Here is a 14202-nt window from a genome sequence, read left to right as displayed (position 1 = left end):
TTGTTTATTAGTTCTAATAGGTTTTGAGTGGATTCCTTAGGATTTTCTATATACAAGATTGTATCATTTGTGAACAGACATAGATTTCTTCTTCCTTTCCAGTTTGAATGTTTTTTACTTTTCTTGTCTAATTGCTCTGGCTATAATTTCCAATATGGTATTGAATGAAATAGCAACAGTGGGCATCCTTGTCTTGTTCCTGATGTTAGAGGAAAAGTTTTCAAGTCTTTCACCACTGAATATGGTGTTAGCCGTGGTGTTTTTTATACGGCCTTTAGCATGTGGAGGAAGTTCCCTTCTCTTCCTTATTGAGTATTTTTATCATGAAATGGTGTTGAATTTTATTAAATGCTGTTTCTGAATCAGTTGAGATGATCATGTGGGGTTTTCTTCCTTCATTCTATTAATGTGGTTGTATTACATTGATTTTGATTTTCGTTTGTTGAATCATCCTTGCAGTGTAGGAATAAATCCTATGTGATAATGTTGTATGATCTTTTAACTATATTGCTTACTTTGATTTGCTGGTATTTTGTTGAGGATTTTTACATCAATATCTATAAGGAATATTAGTTTGTAGTTTTCTAGTGGTGTTCTTGTCTAGCTGTGGTATCCAGTCAAGGCAGTGCTGGCTTCATAGAGTGTTAGGTAGTATTCCTCCTTCTTCACATTTTTAGAAGAGTTTGAGAAGGGTTGGTCTGGTTCTTATTTAATTCTTTAAGTTTAGTAGAATTTACTAGTGAAGCCATCTGATCCTGGGTTTTTCTTTGTTGGGAGGGGTTTCTGAGTACTAAGTCAATCTCTTTACTAGTTAGAGGTCTATTCAGATTTTCTATTTCTTCATGAGTCACTTTTGATAAATTGAGTCTTTCTAACCATGGGCTTAATTTTCATGCTAAAAGCCAAATAAGTATTTTGTTTCCCTGCCAGTGTTAGAAGTTTAGTTATGTGGTTTCTTGGCTTTTGTTTATTTGTTTATTTAGACTGCTATCCCCTTTGCTCTGTCTAGTGTTTCCAATGCTGCCATGGAGGAGTTGCTCACAGCTGCAACCACAGGCATTTTGAGGCACATTGCAGCTGAAGAAGTGACTAAGGAAAGAGAACGAAAGGAGGAGGAGAGGCGACGGGCTGAAGAGGAGAGGTGTGTCTTGTCCCTGCAGTACACATGGGGGTCAGAGTGTGTGGACACAGGAGAGAACCCACCATCGCCTAGGATGCTCTTGCTGTTGTCCCCTGTACTAGCATCAGACCATGGCTCACCCAGTACCCTGTGGCTCAGGGCGTGGGTTGGGGTCCCAAGGCCCCACTCACCTTGTGAGCAGCAGCCCCTCCCTAGCTGGAGTGGCAGGAAGGGTGGTGGTCAGGAGAGCTTGAGTGGGGGTGGCTGTGTGGCCTGTCTGATGGGGTCAGAGGGGTTGAGCCTGCCCCTCAGCACAGCTCAGATCCCCACTCTCGAGGTCAGGGAGTGTGTAACGCTGGGTTTTATTCTTAAACGTTACCCTTGTACTTTTCTTCTTTTACCCTTAGGTTGAAACAAGAGAGAGAACTGGTATTGACTCAGCTCAGCCAGGGCCTGGCCACAGAGCTGATGGAACTCGTGGTGATGGATTGCGTGAGGGAAACCTGCTCCCAGGAGTTGAAGTAAGAGAAGTGCTGGTGTCATGCAGTGCAAGGGGCGTGGGTGAGGGGTCCAGGGTCGTTGAGGCACCGTGGTTGGGCTGTGCAGTTCAAGCTAGCTGCTTTCTTCTTGACAGGAGCATATCTTTTGGATAGCCAAACACTGAAACACCATCCCTGTACTTGTGTGTGTGTTGCTTCCAGAGAGGGCCTGGCTTTCACTCTTATCCCTGCTTTGGGTCTGTTGTGTCTGTTAGCAAAAGAATTCTCTGGTGTCTTCTCTACACGAGGTTACTTACTGTTATTTTTTCCTCACGTAGAAGAGTCTTTCCCCTGTTTCATATGTTAAAAGATTTCTTTGAGCTTTCTCACTTAAGAACTTTTAAAATTTTAATGCCAAGCTTCAGGGAGAAAGAAGTTCAGTTGTGCAGCGAAGTCTGTCCTCGTACATAAGCTCCCCCGAGGTGGCCCTGACGGTGATGGACGTTAGTACAGTCACAGCTTCTGGTGCAGATGGGGACACAGCTGGGAGGCAGAAGTGTATTATTTAATTCATGTTTCTTTCCATCTCTACTAATTGGGAGTCTATGTCCCTGTTTACTGTAAGCAGGAGACCTCACAGATGACGGATATATGTCTCTTCTTAATCTCAGGCAGGGGTGTTAGGAGATAAGTAAAACCTAGGGCTCATTGATATGTAGGGAAAGTGCTGTTCTCTGCAGGTCCGGGAGAGTTGGACTGCAGCTCAGCCCCAGGGCCCTCTCCACCTGTCCCAGAGCATCACTGTTGGAAATGGGTCTGGCCTGTTTAAGCTACTTTGATTTTGCCATTAAATGTATTTGATAAAGTCTTCTTTGCTCCTTTGGTTGACAGAATTTTGTTGTAAAAAGCTCTCTCTTAGATACTGGTTTATCTGAGGGCAACTGCCACATGACTGTAGGCTGCCAGCTCTGATGTACTTGTGACACTTCTTATTGCAAACATCAGATATGATGATGAAAAGATGTTGCAGTTGTCTTAATGGATATTTAAAATTAAAAATTTTAATTATTTTTAAGACAAAGGTTTATTCTTGACCATTTACAAGGGCCCTGTTAGACCTATAATCTAGTACCCTATACTACTCTTGTTCTATTTTGTCTATGATTCCAGGTGTCTGTATGTTAAGTAAAATGAAAATCTTAGAGCTTCTCTTGGAGGGAAGATGTAATTATATTCAGTATTAAGGACATGGACTCTTGTGCTTTTAAGGCAAGCCCTCAGTGTTTGGGGGCCCTGGGTGCAGTGTCTCCTGTGCTGATTGCCCTCTTCCCTAGGAGCGCGGTGGAGACAGACGACAGGCTCCGCAGGGCCCGTTGCTGTGAGGATGTCTGTGCCCACCTGGTGGACTTGTTTCTTGGGGAGGAAATTTTCCAGACTGCAAAGGAGACCCTCCAAGAACTTCAGTGCTTCTGCAAGTATCTCCAGAGGTGAGTCCTGTGTCCTTACACATAAAATCCATGCACACGGAGAGAGTCTCTTAAAAAGATTAAACTTTCAGAAACAGTCAATTATACACACACGTAACATGTTCCTTACAAAAGGGTATAAACTAAGGGATAAGCAATGAATTAGATTAGTGGGGGGCTGTTTTGTATTTTGACAAGTATTTACAGTCATTTACCCACTGTGCAAAACATAGGGAGGGGCCATGAAGAAGCCAAACAAATTATAGCTGTATGCACCCACGTGGATGAATTTCTAAAACATAATTTATAGTGAAAAAAGCACTTCTTAAGGAAATGTATACAACATCCAAGCAATGTATATTCAAACTAAATAGATTGTTTTGGATTTATATATAGTAGTATAACCCTAAAGAAAAGAAGGAAAATAAGGAACATAAACTCAGTGTGGTCGTTGGGGCCATGGGCATCTCAGTGCTGGTCACAGCTGCCGTTTCTCAACTGGACAGAAGCACGTGGGTATTAGATTTATCATTAATCTTTAAACTGGGTGTATATGCGTTATGTATGTTATATGGTGATTCATTTCGTAACAAAATTTGAGATAAGTCATAGTGTACTTGGCAGTTGCAACCAGATAAAAGGGAATTCAGTGAGCAATGAGTCTCCATTCCATGAGAGACCTCATCTCCTTCCTCAGGAGCAGCAGCTGCTTGTGTACCCATCCAGAAACCTCTGTCCATTTTGTGGGTGTTAACACAGGTGGGAGCATGTGTCCTCCTCTGCTAAGCCTTTCTTTACTCCATTTGATAGGAGGTGGAGACCTGACTGCGGCAGCGTGTTGGGCTCTTCTGGTTGTTGCAGGGCCTTGAGGCAGCTCATTGCAAGGATGCACCATAAATGACCTCCCTGGTCCCCTGGTGATGGACTTTTACCTGGCTCTTTAGCTATGACAGAGAGTGCTGTAGTGAGAGTCCCTGTACAAATATTTCACATGTGTCTGGAGATAAATTCCTGTCTGGTGTTTGCTGGGTCAGGGGGTATGTGTATCTTTTATTTGTACCCATGTTGCCAAATTGGCCTCTGAAGATGGTTCAGCATTTGCTGTTCAGTTCAGTAGTCTCGTTGCTCACCACCTCTCATTTGATACAGGTCTTCCCCATGCCTGAGTTTTAATTCTGATTCATTTCTCAGTTTGAGGACTGTTGCTGAAAAAGACCTAAACATATTGCCAAAAATGTGTTTCCCCGTGTGAGGGCACTGGAGCTTGTTTTTGCATTTGTCCTTGTGGTGAACCTATAAAACACCCAGTGATGATATGCTGATGTGTCCTCCAGGTGGAGGGAAGCTGTCACAGCCCGGAAGAAACTGAGGCGCCAGATGCGGGCCTTCCCTGCGGCACCCTGTGTGGACGTGAATGACCGGCTGAGGGCGCTGGCGCCGAGTGCAGAGTGCCCCATCACTGAGGAGAACCTGGCCAAAGGCCTTCTGGACCTGGGCCATGCAGGGAAAGTAGGCATCTCTTGCACCAGGTCAGTGCTCAGCCTGCCACACGGCCTCCTAAGTGTACCCCTGCCCCACCTGACTTCACAAAGAGTGTGGATTAACATGTGTTTGGAGGGAAAGTGGGTGGAATCAGAAAAAGTGAAGACAGATGCAGGATTGCCTTTTTGAAGGTCTTTCCCACCAGTTCTGGGTGTGTGACTTACTCTCCATGCTTTGATTTCACATGCCTTTTCTCCTCAAAACACTCAGCGTCCTGGTAGTCGAATTTTATTTGGAATCACCTGTTTGTCTCCTGGTCTTCATGGTTTAAGGACACACCATGTCCATTCTCATTGATGGAACCAGAGGTCCACCTTGGCCTTACTCCCAACTCCACCCATGTTCCCTCTGCTTCCAGATCCATCTGCTTCCCTGTCATTCCTGCTGCCGCCTTGCTCAAACCGCCACCCTGTCTTCTACAGCAGCATTTTAGCGACTCCACCTCTTGCCCTCCAGTCTCCTCTCACAGGGCTCCCTCCTTATGGCCCTTGGGTGTGGCCCTCCCTGCTGCCCTTCCTGGTTACCCCAAGCATGTCCAGCTCCTCAGGGCTCTGCCCAGGTCCTCGCTTGAGCTATCCAGTCCTGGCCATGTAGGGCTGTGTCACCTCTTGAGAGGGGCTTCACAGTGGGGACCCTGGGGGAATGCAACACAGAGGGGCTGCCACAGTGCACCATGCGGGGTCTTGTGATATGCCTCGTCCTCCCTGGGCTGTCATGGGGTGTTCTCTCTGAAAACTGTCTCCCTGGGTTTCATTTGGGTCCAGCAAACTTTGTGCAGTTGCCTATACCCCCGGGGTCCCTCTCCTGTGTCTATAAGTGGGTGGATGACATTGCCGACCCCTCTCAGATGCACTTTGTGTGGTCAGGGCATTCACAGTTCTCTCTGACCCATGGCAGCCTTAGCACTGGCCTGGCCGCCTCCTGGAGTCATGGATGCCTTGCCTGCGTCAGGATGGCCCTCTCTCGTGTCTCCCTCGACCCCTCTCTCTCAGCATAGCCCCCTGCCCTCTGTTCTTCCCTTCTGCCCCCTCCCTTGGTAATCTCTTTCTGTCCTTAGCACTGATAGCTCCCCTTGTGCATCTCCAGCCGAGGCCTCTTCCCTGCATCCCAGACTTCTGTACCCCATTCCCAACTCAACATGGGAACCTAATCTTTGCCCAGCCTGCCCTACTAGAGGCCTTCCCTGGCTCCCAGGACACCAGCGTGTCCTCCCTGGGCTTAGGTCACACACCTGGACTCAGACCCACTGTCCTGCAGCTCTTCCATCACCATGTGTGCTGCCAGCCCTTCTCACAGAGCTGCCTGTCTGTCTGCCGGCTTCCACCCTTGACCCCTACACCCTGGTGTCCTCACCACCACCACCAATTCAGGTCATCTCGGGTCTCTAGTTGATCTCTCTGTGCTGCTCCCTGAGTCCTTGCATGGCACCCCCCAGCCCCGGGTGTCCCCAACTGCTCTCCCTGTGCTCATTCCAGGTTCATGACAGGCCTGCTCCTGCCTCGGCATGGCCACTCCCTCTGCCTGACTACCCTAGAGGTTGTCACTCTGGCTGTGCTCACTTCCATCAGGTCTGCTCACGTAGCCCCTTCTCTGACCACCCTGTGTAAGACCACAGCACACTCATGGCATCTGCCACACCATCCATGTACAGAGGCTCTTCTCTCTCCATGAGAGTGTGTTGTTCTAGAAGGGCAGGGACCTTGTTCATTTATTGCTGATCCCCCATGGCTGGCACACAGTAGAGCATTACATGATGTTTGTGGAATGAATGAGTCCTCTGACTAGCCTGTTTCTTTATCAGAAAAGTTGTCTTGGTCTCCTAAGTATTTTCCACCTGGAGACACTCACTAACACATTACTTTTCACCCAGAATATCAGTAAATACATATCGAATTCCTGTCACGGGTGCTGAGCTGGCCCGTGTAAGCACCATGTCCTTCTCCCTTTTTTCGCAGGTTAAGGTGGCTCAGAAACAAGACGGCACACCAGCTGAAGGTTCAGCACTTCCACCAGCAGCTGCTGAGGTCTGTCATGCCCCCGCGGTGTATGCTGCCCCTGCCTGGGGCTCACGCACTAGCTCACCCTCAGTGCCCTGTCCCTTCCAGTGATGCAGCCTGGGCGCCCCTGGACCTGCCATCCCTTGTGGCTGAGCACCTCCCTGGGAGACAGGAGCGTGTGTTCTGGAAGCTAGTGCTGGTGTTGCCTGACGGAGAAGAGCAGTTCCCAGGGAGTCCTGGCAGGTCAGGGAGGGTTTCCCTCCATGGGGTCTGATCCAGAGGAAGCAGCCTGGGGAGGTGGAGCGACTTCTCCCAGAGTGTGGGGAATGTCAGCTCAGTGTGTTCCTCTTGCACACTGTGAGAGGTGGTGGGAACCGTAACGTCTATTTTTGTGTTTCGATCCTGAGACTTGACGTCTGTTTTGTTTGTGATTTGAAGTTGACGCTTTAAATTATTTAAATTTTTATTCTGTAAACTTGGCAATAGTCTTTGCCCAAAAGTATTTCAGAGTTGATTATTATTTAAAGCTGTGCTAAGGTAGATTGATTAGGGCCCTCTTCATTTTTGACTCTTGGGGAAGACAGTTTATAGTTTGCTATAGTTCTGTTTTTTTCCTTAGAAAAAATACTTTTAACATTTTTAAAAAGAAATCCGAAAAATTGACAGGGCATTATTTCCTGTAACCAAATCGCTTCTAGAAACCATACTTTGAAAGCAACTACAGAACGTGTTACTTTTCTTTTTTAACTGCTATGTTGAGATGTAATTCATGTATCATCAATTTCACCCATTTAAAGTGTACATATCCCTGGTTTTTGATATATTCAGAGTTGTACAATCACCACCACTATCTAATTCCATAATACGTTTTTCTTCTGAAAAGAAACCCCATATCTATTAGTAATCCACTCTGTACTCCTCCCTGCCCTCACTCCTGGCAACCACTAATCTGTTCTCTGTCTTTATCCATTTGCCTATTCTGGACATCCTATATAAATGGAATCATAAAGTATTTAGTCTTTTATGACTGGCAGCTTTCGTTTAGGTAAGGTTTTCTAGGTTCATTTTTTAGCGTATATTAGTCCTTCATTCTTTTTTTGTGGCTAAATATTATTGCATTGTATACATATACCACATTTTATTTATCTGTTCATCAGTTGATGGACATTTGGGTTGTTTCCACTTTTTGCCTATTATGAATAATGCTTCTGTGAACATTCATATATAAGTGTTTGCATGGACATACGTTTGCAGTTCTCTTGGTTATATACCTAGGAGTGGAACTGCTGTTAGGTTGTATGGTAACCCTATGTTTAAGTCTTTGAAAAGTTGCCAAACTGTTTTCCACAGTGGCTGCACCATTTTGCATTCCTCTCAGCAATGTATGAGGGTGTTCAGTTGTCTGAATATGTTACTTTTAGTTACCAGTAGTAACTGCTATTGGGACACACACATGCTGAGGAAAAAGAAAGCCATCAAGCTTATCTCAGGAGACAGCTGAGCAAAGAAGAGAGTTGTGGTGTTTTAAAAGTATTTAAATGATTCACTTCTTAAAACAGCTGTCTTCTGATTTGCTAAATTCATAAAGAAACATATGTCACAGAAATTCTTAAGGTCTCAGGCATGAGAAATTTGATTTGGTAAAACATGTATATTTCAAACTCTGAGGGCCTTTTCTATTGCTCAGAATCTTTTCTTAGTGCTTCATAATTTTAATCACATTAGAATGACCCAGTTCCATGAGTGCCCTCTCCTCTTACCCAGTAAGAGTAAGCCAGTAGAATTCCTAGCTCCATTTTAAAATCACAGCTTGTTTTGTGTAGATCAACTTCACAGTAAGATTTGGTGTCTGTGGACCTATATCTGTGTGATATTTCTAATTATTTTCCTGAAAATCTTTATAGTTCAAATTTAGAATTAGATTTTTCTTCAAGTGTTATTTTCTTTTATTCACAGAATCCTAGAAAATTGGTTAAAAGTCAAGTTCATGAGTGATGATGGCTCGGTGGATGACACATGCAGTGATGCTGGTGGGATTCAGACACTCGCACTGTTTAATGCACTCCACAGCAGAGGGAGTCAGACAGTTTCTGTCAATGTGTGTATAAAGGTGAGTGACAGTCACTTTGTATATTTACTTTTGGGATTTTCTTGTTTTCACTCACTCCCAGACATCATTGAAATCATATAAATGCCCTGAAGTGGTTTTGAAAGGATGTGGAAGGCTCAGAAGTGAGTGTCATGTCTGTTTCTCCTGTGTCTTGGTGATGTCCCATGGACTCCTGTTTGGAGTGAGATGCCAGGCTCAGTTCTCGGGAGTGCAGTGATGCTTAACTGTCTTGGGTCACAGACCTCTTTGAGAACTTGGTGAAAACTCAGAACCATCCTGGAAAGACAGAGATGCACTTATGCTGTTCTGCACATAATTCAGAAGCCCTGAACTCCTTCGTGGGCCTCTGCTATGGGAAAGAGGGAAAGGAGACACAGCATCCCACAAAAATGCAGCGACTGTTACTGCACACATGGTTTGCCAACTGCTGACGTCTTTGTTAAAATGGCTTCCTGGTACATCAGGTCTTACCAAAAGACTGATGATTTTAATCCTATGCAGTTTTCACTAAACTTGATCCCAGTTTGCATATGGGTTCAGTATTGGACATTTCAGATTAGTTGTTTTTGTTTTATATTCATGTTGTCCTCAGTTTTCTATTACAAGTTTTAATTTTTGTTCTTTATAGGTGTTTGTACAATATTGAGCTTAATTGGTTCCCTGAGAGATTTTTGTTTAATGAGAACCTGTTTCCTCATTAGATTCAAACTTGCATAAGTGAATTTTAGGTTTCAGTGTATGTGTTCAGAAATAAAATTAGATGTGTATTTTATTTGCTTGGAAATAGCAGTGCAGGGCAGGAAATGTGGGCTTCAGTGCTGAGTAGACCTGGTGTTGATAGCTGCTGCTCTGGCCAGCTCTCTGAGCCTCAGCGTAGTATTTTCCATGATGTGGTCATCACGACCCACTGCACCAGCGTCTCATAAGGGTGTCTGGGCTGTGTGCTTGGAGGAGGGCCCAGTGACAGTCAGCTCTCCCCTGTGTCCTGACTTGAAGGCTTACACTACCTAGGCCTCTCCTCTTCCTAACAGAGTCACCTTCATGGCTCGTCCTGATCATCTGCATTTGATGCTGCAGTCCCTGTTCCCTCTGTCCTTGGAACTTCTTAAAATTGTAGTTTGGTTATAGATTTTCTGTTTTTCCATGTTAATACTATTTCTTGGATTTTCTAAATGTAAAAGTAATACATGTATAAAACTTTAAAAATATAAGGAAATATAAAGATGATGAGCCCATCCATGCTTTCACCATTCAGAGGCAACAGTTAAGAATGTCTTGGTCCGTGTTCTTCCCTTTTTTCCTATAATTACACAGTTAAACTTCACCCATTAGAGAATGTTTGTTTTTCCTCTTGTCTTTATTCTTAAAATTTTTGATCAAAGTATTCCTTGGATATAGTTAAAAAGCCAGGACCACATCATTTATGATGAGAAACAGCAGCTCCTGCCCCCACTTCTAGCCTCTTGCCCCGGGGCTTGATTTCTGTCATGTTTCCAAATAACATTGCAACACTCTTTTTTCTCAATTTATCCACTTTAGATGTTCTCCACTGACTTCCCATTAAAATAGGTGTATTTATTTATTGCTACATAACAAATTACCCCCAAATTTAGTAGCTTAAAATAACAAACATTCACTACCTCACGATTTCTTGGGTCAGCTTAGCTGGGTCCTCTGGCTCAGGGTTTCTCAGGTGAAAATCAAGATGTAGGCCAAATTCTGGTCTCATCTGAGAGCTTGACTGAGGGAACTTCCATGCTCGCTCTCGTGGTTGTTTCAGGGTTCACTTCCTTGCAGGCTGTGGCCAGAGGCCTTTGTTCCCTGCCATGGGGGGCTCTCCATAAGGCAGCTTGCATCATGGCAGCCAGCTTTGATCAACTGAGTAAGATGGCAGTCTCTTTGTAACCTAATCTTAGAAGTGACATCTCATCACTTTTGTCTGCTTCTGTCTGTTAGAAGTGAGTTGCCAGGCCCAGCCCAACTCAGGGCAGGGGATTGTGCAAGGTCGTGAGCACTAGGAGGTGGCAGCTGTATGCCACGCTGGGTGAGGAGCACTCTTACACCATGGTCCCACTCAGCCTTCTGCACCTTCCCAGGATGGCTGCATTGCCACTTCATGTTATCTGAGTGAGGGGGGGGGTCAAGTTCTGATGTCTGTGTGACTGCTGTTGGCCCCAGAACCAGCAAGTGTTGTACGAATACATTTGTTAATTTTTTCTGCAAGTAATAGTTCCCTTATTTTCTCACTTACATGGTTTTCTCTGTATCTCTTGTTAATTTTATCCAAGTGTACCAGCAGATGGGCTGTACACATCTTAATAGAGTTTTCCAAATGCCCTCTGACTTCACCTTATTCCTCTCTCTGAGAAAGTGCCATCCTCTGTGCCTGTCTGGGCTGATAGCATGTCCCAGAGTGTGGGTGCCACTGGGGCCTCTGTACTAGTCATGGTCCTGCTCCTCCACTTGCTCACTCTGACCTTGGGCAAGGTCCTTGTGTCTCTGTGCTGCCTGTGGATGGGTACTCTTAATATCCCTCTTTTACTGATGAGGAAACTGAGGCTCAGAGAAGTTAAAATAAATTGTCCCAGGCCACAGAGCTGCTCCATGGTGGTGCTACACACAGGTGCCCTTAGAATGAAGTGAGTTACATAAACAGAGTCCTTGCACCTGTGCCTGACACACATCAAGTGCTCACACAGTGTTGCCATTCACAGCAGCAGCAGTATTTTTTCTTGGTTTAGTCTCTTCTTTAATGGAGAACGTCTTCCAGTTTCTTCCAAAGTAAGGATGCGTGGGAGGAGAATTTGCTGAGTTCTAGTCTGTCTGAAAACGTATTTACACTCACAGGTGCTTCACAGTGTGGCTGGTTGTAGGATGATGGGCTGAAAGTTGTTTTCCTTCCAGTTTTGCTGCAGTGTCACCTCGCAGCCAGTGTTGCTGTTGAGATGTCTGAGGCTACTCCTGCGCCTTTCTCTGTGGCCTGGTGGTGTTTCTCTTTGGAAGCCTGCTCTCTCTGTCCCTGAGCTTCTGAACACCCACTTTGGTATGCCTGATGCCGACTCCCTTCACTCACTGTGCTGGGCCTGGCAGGTCCTTGCAGGGTGGAGACCCTATTTTCACTTCTGGGACCTTTTTGTGTCTTGGTGACACCTGTTCTCCCTCCCTTTTTTCTTGTTCTCTCTTGAACCTGTCAGACAGATGCTGGATCTCTGAAGTTGATCCTCTGAGCCTCTCATCCTTTCTAGCCTATTTTCTATCTTATTTTTTATATTGTGTTCTAGGAGATTTTCTTGACTTTATATTTCAGGTGTTGTATTGAATTTTTTGTTCCATGTATATTATTCATTTTGTTCTTCTTAGCCTTATTCGACTGTCTCATATCATCTTAGGACTGCTTTGGGTGCATGATCTAATCTCTCTGAGGGGGTTAGGATTTCGTGTCTTTCTGAGTTTCCGTGTGTTCTGTGCATTGTCTGTCTCTTTTGGTTCCTTTTTCTCTGTTGTCCTTGTCTCTCTCTCTTATTGGAGGCTGTCCTGAGGCTCCTTATCTGAGGCAACCTCCATATCTGAGTGAGGCCTCCAGAGGCTAGCCACAAGCTCTGCTTGGGGTAAGTTAGAGGGTAACTGAATGGCAAGCCAGCCTTTTTTGCGGGGGCGCCCAAGTGTCAGGATCTGGATGTCTATTCCCTGGGCTTCTCTAGAAAGGACCCACCTCGTCTCCTCCTTGGCAGTGGCTGGTTCTCTCAGGTAAGATCCCTGCCCCTGCCTGATGTGCCCCGTGCCTGGATCCTCAGGAGAGAACACCTGCCCAGGAGGATAGGAGGACAAGCTGTACTTAGATGCTGCCTGCAGGGTGGGTGGATGACCTGTTGGGCCCCTGTTCTGTGTGTGACTCGTCCCTCTAGGCTCTGAGCCTCCCCTCTGGTTCTTGGTGCTGTAAGGCCTGGGTGCTCAGGGCCTTTGCAGGCTCAGCTGCCTGGTTCCTTCCACACCGTGTCTGCAGCCCTTCACATGTGGCTTCCTCTGCTTCCTTAACCCAGTGGTTGTTCCCATCTCTGTGCTGCTTTCTGGAAGTGGGTTGGAATTCCTCGTCTGCTGCTGGCTTGCCTTTCACCTTTTCTGTCATTATGGGCTTACCTGTTTTTATATCTGCTTAAGGATAACTGTTAAGATTAAAGTAACATGCTCAAACACTGGAAGCTGAATTATCTGTTGACCTGGCTGTTTCTCACACTAATTCATGGCCTCATGGAGGGAGGCCAGTTCCGTGAGCATTTGTCTGTGCTTACTCTGGGGCCAACATTCACTGCTCATTTGTCCCCTGGTGTGTCCCTCCTGATGATTGGGGTGCTGTTCCAGGTGGCACATGGTGCGCTCAGTGACTGTGTCCTGGATGCCGTGGAGACGCAGAAGGAACTCCTGGGGGCCAGTGGGCTCATGCTGCTGCTTCCCCCCAAAGTGAAGAGCGAGGATGTGGCAGAGGAGGATGTGTACTGGTTGTCGGCGTTGCTGCAGCTGAAGCAGCTCCTGCAGGCCAAGCCCTTCCAGCCTGCACTTCCGCTGGTGGTTCTTGTGCCCAGCCTGGGAGGGGACACTGTGGAGAAGGAAGTGGAAGATGGTTTGTGAACACAGTCTTGTTTATGAACTGGCTTGTTTAATAAATGGGTTGAGCCCTGGGTCTGAGGAAGTGCTGGCAGATGGTGTTGGGAGTCGTGGGACAGTGCTGTTGTGGTGGCTGAGAGCAGGGCTGAGTGGGGTCAGCGCAGTGAGGTGTCAGCTCCCATGCAAAGTGAGAGCATGAGACAGCTGACCTCCATCTGTTTCCCTCAAAGGTCTGATGCTCCAGGATTTGGTTTCGGCTAAGCTGATTTCAGATTACACCATTCTTGAGATCCCTGATTCCCTTAATGAATTACAAGGCACGAGGAAGGTGAGCTGTCATCATTTTTAAAGGCCAACTAGATACTTGTGTTTTGCCTCTTTCTCTTTCTCTTGAATTTAGTGTATACTACTGCTTGCATTTTTAATTTTATGTTTTGACAGGTAACTTTCTAAAACTATAAGCAGAAATCAAAATAAAAGATAAAATTTGCCCATAGTCCTGCCATCTGCAACAAATTAAATTGTTCATATAAATTTTTTTAGTGTTTTTGTTGTTATGGCTTTAAAATATGACCATTCTTGTCTTATATCAGAGGTTCAGATACATAAATTACTTTTGTTAGGGTAGTTCTTCTTGGACTATATGAAGAAATAATGTTATCAGAGGTTTCCTTAAAAAAAAAGGAAGTCTGAGCCAGCCCTCATGCCTAGTGGTTAAAGTTCTATGCTCACTGCTTTGGTCGCTTGGCTTCACTTCCCCTTCACAGAACCACACCACCCATCTGTCAGTTGCCATGCTGTGGCAGCGGCTCACATAAAAGAAATAGAAGGACTTAGAACTAAGATATACAACCATGTACTTGGGCTTTGGGGAAGAAGAAAAAAA

General features: G+C 45.5%; 1 protein-coding gene across 2 annotated transcripts in view; it reads left to right on the top strand.

The window, feature by feature from the left end:
* MCM3AP (minichromosome maintenance complex component 3 associated protein) overlaps positions 1-14202 on the top strand; it is a 57268-nt gene that overhangs the window by 34176 nt on the left and 8890 nt on the right. For both annotated transcript variants that reach the window (XM_014859829.3, XM_014859830.3), the window contains exons 15-23: positions 1010-1141; positions 1528-1641; positions 2934-3086; positions 4400-4594; positions 6563-6631; positions 6713-6847; positions 8561-8714; positions 13074-13332; positions 13547-13644. In XM_014859829.3, the coding sequence (XP_014715315.3) occupies positions 1010-1141; positions 1528-1641; positions 2934-3086; positions 4400-4594; positions 6563-6631; positions 6713-6847; positions 8561-8714; positions 13074-13332; positions 13547-13644 (1309 nt within the window). The remainder of the gene's footprint in view (positions 1-1009; positions 1142-1527; positions 1642-2933; positions 3087-4399; positions 4595-6562; positions 6632-6712; positions 6848-8560; positions 8715-13073; positions 13333-13546; positions 13645-14202) is intronic.

This window comes from Equus asinus, chromosome 18 (genome assembly GCF_041296235.1).
Source record: "Equus asinus isolate D_3611 breed Donkey chromosome 18, EquAss-T2T_v2, whole genome shotgun sequence".
NCBI lineage: Eukaryota > Metazoa > Chordata > Mammalia > Perissodactyla > Equidae > Equus > Equus asinus.
The sequence above is the reverse complement of the archived record's forward strand: the minus strand, read 5'-3'. Positions and strand labels throughout refer to the sequence as shown.